Source organism: Canis lupus, chromosome 21 (genome assembly GCF_011100685.1).
Source record: "Canis lupus familiaris isolate Mischka breed German Shepherd chromosome 21, alternate assembly UU_Cfam_GSD_1.0, whole genome shotgun sequence".
Lineage (NCBI taxonomy): Eukaryota > Metazoa > Chordata > Mammalia > Carnivora > Canidae > Canis > Canis lupus.
In genome coordinates this window covers 41,197,883-41,205,679 of record NC_049242.1, presented here as the reverse complement: position 1 = coordinate 41,205,679, position 7,797 = coordinate 41,197,883, and the positions used below count along the sequence as shown (strand labels likewise).

The window sequence follows — 7,797 nt, the reverse complement described above, 5'->3', positions numbered from 1 at the left end:
ATTTAAGCAATTTATTTTTGGACTCTCAGGGAATAAAGTTCTTTCCTATCACATACAATCCCATAATGAATACTTTGCGGAATAAGTCTTTGTGCACGGCTCTGATTATTTTCTTGTGACAAATGAACAGATGTGGAATCTACTGGGTAAATATCTATTTACCTATCTTCATGTTCCTAATACTCATTGCCACACTTTACTTCAGGAAAATTGTACTTACTTAGCTCTCACCAGCAGCGTTTGGGAGTGTGTGATAAAAGCCATTTTAGGGGATTCCTGGGTGGCTCAGCGGTTTAGCGCCTGCCTTTGGCCCAGGGCGTGATCCTGGAGTCAAGGGATCGAGTCCTGCCTCAGGCTGCGTGCAGGGAGCCTGTGTCTCTGCCCCCCCCGCCTCCCGTGTCTCATGAATGAATGAATGGAATCTTAAAAAAAAAAAAAAAAAAAAGAAAAGCCATTTTAAATGAAAACCTTTGTTGGGTGAAAATTACCCGGTATCGAAGATCAGAATCAGGGCAGGACCGTGCTCTGAGCGCCGAGGGTTAGGAGGCTGGCCCTGCAGGAATCCATGAGAACCAGCCTCCTCGGTTCAGTGTCCCGAGGAGTAAGTTCCTGCACACTCGCTTAGCCAGCTTTCTCAGATTTTGCAAAGGCGCCCCCAAAGCAGATCCAAGGGCAAGCTGCTCGGCTAAGACCCTGGGGCAGGACCCTTTCTACCCCGTCCGCTCTCAGCCTCAATTTCTCTCCCGACAACTGGTGATACAATCAATCTCCGCCCTGCCAGCCCCCCCCCCGCCGGCAGTCGAGGGACTCCAAGGAGATAAAAAACGAGAAGGAGCGTAGTGCACTCGTATGTTACTAAAAATAGCGCGAGCCGCGGGAGGGAGGAGTACCCGGCACTGCAAGGCTGCGGGGGCGGAGGCGGGGACGCTCAGAGCGCGCCCGAGCCCGGCGCCGAGAGGAGGCTCCAGACACCCGCGCCCGCTCCCCTGGTCCTCCCCCTCCCCCTGCTCCGCCCCCGCCACCTGCAGACCGCGCCCCAGCGATGGCCCCGCCCCCACAGACCCCGCCCCCACGCAGACCCCTCCCCTGCTCCGCCCCCGCAGCCCGCTCCCCAGAGTCGGCCCCGCCCCCACGCAGACCCCGCCCAGCGCCAGCTCCACCCCCGTCACAGACCCCGCCCCCGTGCCGGCTCCAGCCAATCACTAACCCCTCCCGACAGGGGCCACGCCTTCGCCGCAGGCTCCGCCCCCGGACCCGCCCCTCCGGGTCCCTAACCCCGCCCCCCCCGGCCCGCCCCTCCGGGTCCCTAACCCCGCCCCCCCCGGCCCGCCCCTCCGGGTCCCTAACCCCGCCCCAGAGGGCCCCGCTTCGCCGCAGGCTCCGCCCCGGGCCCGCCCGCCCGATCCCTAACCCCGCCCCGCGGGCCCCGGCCCGACCCCTCCCGGAAGCGCCGGCCGAGCATCCCCACATGGAGCGCGAGCCGAGCGCCTCCGGGGCGGCCCCCGCGGCGGCCGCGCTCCTCGCCTGGGTACGTGACTCCGCCCGCGGGCCGGGCCTGGGGCTGAGGCGGCGCGGGGGGCGCTGCAGGCGGGCGGCCGCGGCGTGGGCGGCCTCGGGCTGGGCGGCGGGGCTCCCCGCGGGGCTCTGGGCTGCAGGGCCGAGGGCGGGGGCCTTGGCGGCCGAGGGTGGGAGGGGGGCTCCCCGGGTGCCGGGGGGCCTGCGGGCCGGCGGGGTCCGGACCCAGGGGGCTGCGGCGCGGCGGGAGGCATCTGCCTCCTGGGCGGAGCGTCCGGTTCCGCGAGAGACCCTGAGGCCCGGAGAGCGCCGGGCGCGGCGGCGTGGGGCATCGCCCGGTCCCGGAGCCCGGTGGGGCCACCTGTGCCGCTCCCCGCCCGGTGGCCCGGAGGATGCTGGCCCCTCCGCAGCCGCACCCCGGCCTGGCGGGGGCACCCTGGGAGGCGAGGCCTGCGGTGCTGGCGGGCCGTGCACAAGGCGCAGATCCTGCATGTTTGCTGATTTGCTTCCGTGGCCGCATCTTGCCTGTACTGGGGACGTGGGCGTCTGCGCCGGGGTTTGGCTGGTCCGAGGCCCCGAGACACGGGGTCATCTCTGTGTGTCCTGGCTAGGAGAGAACGGTCGCTGCCCACGAGTGTTCTGCAGGCGGGTGCGTGGCCCTAAGCAGACGGAGTGCCTTGTAGTTCTTCACCGCTCATATCACAACTGCAATAAAATGCAGAATTTGTTAATTGTCAGCCTCCTTGGCTAGAATGTAAGCGTCTTAAGGGTGGGTATTGTGCCTGTCTTGTTCATGGTGCCTCGCACGGATTGCACGGATTTGTTGACGAATGAATGAATAAGACCCTTTTGGGCTCCTAGCTACGTGCTGGTCTTTTGGGGAAAACACAAAAGTGAAAGACCCAGTGTAATACCTATATTACTATGTAATAAACCGATAGTACCTATATTACTAATACCTATAGCAACATGTATTGACTAGTCACAAAAGGTGATCATCAGCACCAGGCAGCACTTGTTGAATGTAAGGCTACAGACGAGCAGGAGGAAGGTGGTGGTGTGGCCTGAGGTCTTCTGGCTGTCTGAGTACCATCTTGCAGGTGACCCTTGAGCTGGGGGTGGATTTGGGAATTGAATGTGTACCTGGGGCGCCTGCTGGTTCTGGCTTTTCCCAGGTGGGAGACTGGGGTCTGCATGTCAGATATGGCCTTGTCAACAGCTCGGAGGCCTGATGGCCTTCCTGCTACACAATCTGCCTGGAGGAGGAGTGTATTCGTTTGCTAGGGCTGCCATAGAAAAATATGCCGCAGACTAGGAGGTCTTAAAAAATAGAATTTTATTTCCTTACAGTTCTGGAGGCCAGAAGAGCAAGGTGTCAGCAGGTTAACTTTCTTCTGAGGGCCTCTTCCTTTGGCCTGCAGATGGCTGCCTCCTCGCTCTGTCCTCATGTGGCTTTTTTCTCTGTGTGAGAGCATCCCCATGTCTCTTCTTATGTTGGATTAGAGCCCTAACTTTATGACCTCATTTAACTTTAATTATCTTTTAAGAGGCCCTGTCTCCAAATACAGACACATTCTGAGGTATTGGAGGCTGATAGGAGCAAAATTAATTCAACAAATTAATTTTAGAGGAGCACACTTCAGTCCAGAACAGGGAAATTTACCTCCTTAGTGTGTGTGTGTGATATGTCTAAATGGTTTGTAAGGAAAGGAGGCAAATATAGCTGTAACGTATTGTATTAAGTTTTCCTTTGTTTTGCTTTATCCTGGATTTTGGGCCTCTTGCTGCATTACAGAAATTGAGTGCCATAACTTGAGCCCCAAGCGCCCCTATCTCTCTCACTTTGTGGTCAGCAGTCTGCAGTCCTGCTAATGGGGCAGCCGCAGAGAGACCTCAGGGCTGACGGAGACACACTGTGCATGTGTACCCCACAGTGTGCACATCTTTCCTTTCATCTTTCCTAGGTAGGGCCTCATCAGATCTTATATTCATTCATGAGAGTCACTATAAAATATATATACACCTTCTCTGAGCCGGCACAGTTTCATATACAGGGAAGATGTTAGTGAACAAAACGAAGTTCCTGCCTCACTGAGTTTACTTTTTAGTAGGGGAGGTAGACAGTGAAGAATAAGCAAATGTCATGCCAGGGAGTGCTATGAAGAAAAAGCAGAAAAAAAGGGGGATAAAGTGATGAAGATGTTACTGTAGATGCAATTATATAGTTAGCCTCTTGCCGGGTCAGCTCTGAAGTTCACCATATATCCTTAGAGACCCAGTATACTATAGTGACAGGAACAGGGCATATCTGACTTATTGCCTTCCTAGCTAGGTGACTATGGGAAGTTCCTTAACCTCTCTGAGCCTTAGTTTCTTCATCTGTAAAACGAGAGCGATAATGTCCATCCCCTCTGTTGGAACGCCATGCCTTGGCGAAGCCCTCAGTAATTGGCAGCTAATACTGCCCCTGAAGGCCTCTGGGACCTGTGCCTCTGCTGTGGCTTGTTCTTCCAGCTTGGAGTCCTTGCAGCCCAGCACAGCTGTGAAATAGACCAGAGAGGCAGAAATTTGTATGTAGGGATGGATTTGGGGTAGTTATTTTTAAATCATTTTTCCTCATTCAGGTGCCTTAAAAAACAAACACGGTTGGACGGTTTGACTACTCATTTCTAGGAAGAACCGGCCAGGAGTAGTAGATACTTGGAGGAATTATAAGGATTTCTGATATCTAAAGATTCCCTGTGGGTCTACAATTCTTTATCTTCGATTTTGAATACAAAAAAACCTCTGAAAACCCAAAGCTGCCCTGACATAATGCTATTTATAGTCTTTGCCCACTTACTGTATTTGTTCTTCTTACTGCAGAAATAATAGCATTTTGCTTACGGGGATGCTGCTCCTGAACCTTGCAGCAGTGTATATGATTTATATACGGTATTACTTTTCTGAAGCCTATAAAATTCTGAATCTGAAATACATCTGGCTGCAAGGGTTTTGGATTAGACATTCTGGACCTTTATTTCATAATAACAAAGATGGACATATTGCCCACCAAGGGGAAATCTGTTCCCTTACAGGAATCTCACCACGTGAATCTTAGTGTCAGAGAACACTATACTTGGAAAGGCCCTCAGAGATCATTGCCAGCCTCCTTCGCTGCACAATGAAATAACAATGAGGTGCCCAGCTGGAGGCACAAGGCCCTCAGCCAACTTTGATTACAGAAGTCATTGCCAGTTTTCTCAATGAGGGCAGGAGGAGAAGGGACAAGGCCAGTGGCTTTCCCACCCACTTTCTTTCCATTTCCCCTCCTTACTTCTTTTCTTAGCCTCCCTAGAGAATAGCTTTTATCAGAAGGAACTCCCATACTGTCTCCCAAAGGTGACACAGGTGGGCGAGCATTGGAAAGAGAAGGCGAGGAGTATCTTTGGATAAGTAGTGGATACTAAGGGCTCTTCTCACATGGAAATTGTGGTGTTCTGGGAATGGAGCCCCCATCGAAGTATGGGTTGCATATAAAAACCTCTTAAGAATGAGCTTATGAAATCTCTTCTGTTACAGGCTCTGAGAGGCATGTCAGGATGAGAAGGACAGGGACAGCTGAATGCATGGCGACAATTGTGGTTCCTGGACTCTTTCATCCTTGCCTTATTTTATCCCTAGGGTGCAAATAGCTACGGGCAACTTGGCCTTGGCCATAAGGAAGATGTACTTTTGCCCCAGCAACTGGATGACTTCTGTAAACCTGAGTGTATCAGGAGGATCACGGGAGGAGGGGGCCACTCTGCTGTTGTCACAGGTAACATCCTTCTGGTGTAGACGTTTCTTTTCTTTTTTTTTAAAGATTTTATTTATTTATTCATGAGAGACACACAGAGAGAGGCAGAGACACAGGCAGAGGGAGAAGCAAGCTCCCTGTGGGGAGCCGCATGTGGGACTTGATCCCAGGACCCTGGGATCATGCCCTGAGCCAAAGGCAGACGCTCAAACACCGAGCCACCCAGGCGTCCCTGGACATTTCTTATTTAGACATTTCCCACTATCGTGTTATGTTGCCATTTTTCAGCCTTTTGTGTTTTTCAGAGGAAAACATATTTGTGAAAGAGCCAAGTTACCATTAGAGAATTCTAGGTTGTTGGAGTTGAAAGGCCTTCAGAGATCTTCTAGGCTCCCCACCCCCATTTATGCAAATGAGGCTCGGAGAAGAAAACCGGCTGCTTAAGGTTACAAGACACATTAGTGGCAGAGTTGCAACAAATATATGACATTTTATACCAATATTGCTATTTAACTTTTGAGTTTATAAGTCTTTGCAATTTGATTGAATATTCCTTGAGAGCAAACTTTGTGTTTTCCTTAATTTCCTTCGCAGTATCTATGATAGTACTTAACACGTACTGTAGGTGCCATGATATTGCAAAAGAGGGCATATTGCATCTTGGTTAAGAACATGAGTTCTGGAATCCACTGCCTGGGTTCAAATCCTGGTTCTATTATTAGCTGTGTGGCCTTGAGCATATTAATTCCTCTGTGCCAGTTTCCCCTCTGCTCCATGGGGGAAATAATGCTGGATGAAGAGAGTCAGTGAGTGGCAAGGCTGGATTATGACTGTCATGAGTCCTTGACACTTTTGCCTTTGTCGACCCCTTCCTCCATAAGGAAATACTAAGAATTCTGTTTACAACCGTGTTGATATAAAGATTAGTCTAACCCTGGCTAGATTTAGCATTGTATGTTCATTATTATCACATTTATTACTTTTCTTATTTTAAAAGAATGTAAAATTAAAACATTTTTGTGGGCCCCTAAAAGTATTGTGGGCCATAGGCACTGTACCTAAAGGATAAATCGGCCCCACAGATAAAGCTCTTACAATACCTGGTACATTCTAAATTCTAAATAAATGTCGGCTTTTCTTGTTATAGTGTATGCTCAATTTGGTGATTGGCCACTGATCTAGGACTTGGAGTGTCCCAGGTAGGTACTAGATTTGAGCACCTTGGGCCAGTGCACATTAACATCCGTGGCTTGTTAATATGAGTGGGAAGACTTGCTGGGTTTGTGACTGCAGCTAATTAATGAAATCTTTTTTCTCGCTTTGACAGCTGTAATTTCTTCTGTGTACACTATCACCAAAGCCTTTGCTTTCTGCAGATGGAGGAAGCCTTTTTGTTTGTGGCTTGAACAAAGATGGGCAACTGGGACTTGGTCACACAGAGGATGTTCTGTATTTTACCTCCTGCAGATCCCTCCTTGGCTGTCCTATCCAACAGGTGGCCTGTGGCTGGGATTTTACCATTATTCTCACAGGTGAGTTCACTTCTGGGTAAATCTTTATCACCGCAAAGGCATTGGGTGAGAAGAGCTTGATGGTGGTGATACTGATTAAGTGAAAGCCTCTTTATATGTAAACACACATAGAAATTTCTCTCTGGTTGTCAAGGAAGTCTGTAGGTGCCTTTTGCAAGAAGAGTTTGAACAGCAAAATTTTGAGCTGGTTTGAATGTGCCGAATCACAGAGACTGGGGAATAAACTAGATCACCTTTGGTAGCTACCCCTGTCCCAGAAATTCAGGATAGCTGTGTGCCTGGGCTAGCTGGTCAGTCTTACTGGCTAAGGGGGTTGCTCATGGAGGAATGTGTTGGGAAAGTATGAGGAAATCAGAGGTCGTACAACAGTAGTGGCAGGATTTCCCCAGTGAAGGATTTAAAAAAAATATATGATTGGCCAGAACTGTTTGGTCTTTGCAAAGCTAGATAGCAGAACAGAATGCAGAGGGATATGGCCAAAGGGTTAATAGGATACTGCTCTTGGGAGCAGCTAGCAATAGTTTCTTTTCGTCAGCTGACTTCTCCCTGGAAGTAGTTTTGCCCTGCCAAGCTTGCCATTCTCGATGGAAAAGACCATCTATAGTTTCTGACTAGATTCCCTCTTTGACGTAGACCTCTGGCAAGGGCATCTTATGGCCATATCCTTCCCCAGCATACCCTTGTGGATTCTCATGTGCAAAGCTCAGATTCCCAAACTTTTAGCACATGGCTTCAGTTATTGTTCCCTACCTATCCCTGTTGTTACCTTGTCTTTTATTTTCCATGCTCCCCATACTTCCTAGAAATATCATGCAGAACATTGTTCTCTGGTATAGCCCCTTTTGTCTATCTGATGAACTCTTATCCCTTCTTTAGAACCCTGCTCAGGCATCACCATCTCTTCTGTTAAGGGGTTCTGTGTAATTTAGTAGCTGAATTTAGTAGTAATAACTAAATAATAGCTGTCCTTTC

At 50.2% G+C, this 7,797-nt stretch overlaps 1 protein-coding gene across 7 annotated transcripts in view; it reads left to right on the top strand.

Annotated features, from left to right (window-relative positions):
- The first annotated feature begins 1,403 nt into the window (after window positions 1-1,403).
- SERGEF (secretion regulating guanine nucleotide exchange factor) overlaps window positions 1,404-7,797 on the top strand; it is a 219,416-nt gene continuing 213,022 nt past the window's right edge. For 6 of the 7 annotated variants that reach the window (XR_005375800.1, XM_038569188.1, XM_038569186.1 and 3 more), the window contains exons 1-3: window positions 1,404-1,528; window positions 5,179-5,314; window positions 6,670-6,825. Coding sequence is in view for 6 of the 7 variants with exons in the window: in XM_038569188.1 (XP_038425116.1) it covers window positions 1,469-1,528; window positions 5,179-5,314; window positions 6,670-6,825 (352 nt within the window). In the remaining variant the exon portion in view is untranslated. The remainder of the gene's footprint in view (window positions 1,529-5,178; window positions 5,315-6,669; window positions 6,826-7,797) is intronic. The other variant, XM_038569187.1, reaches the window with a different exon arrangement.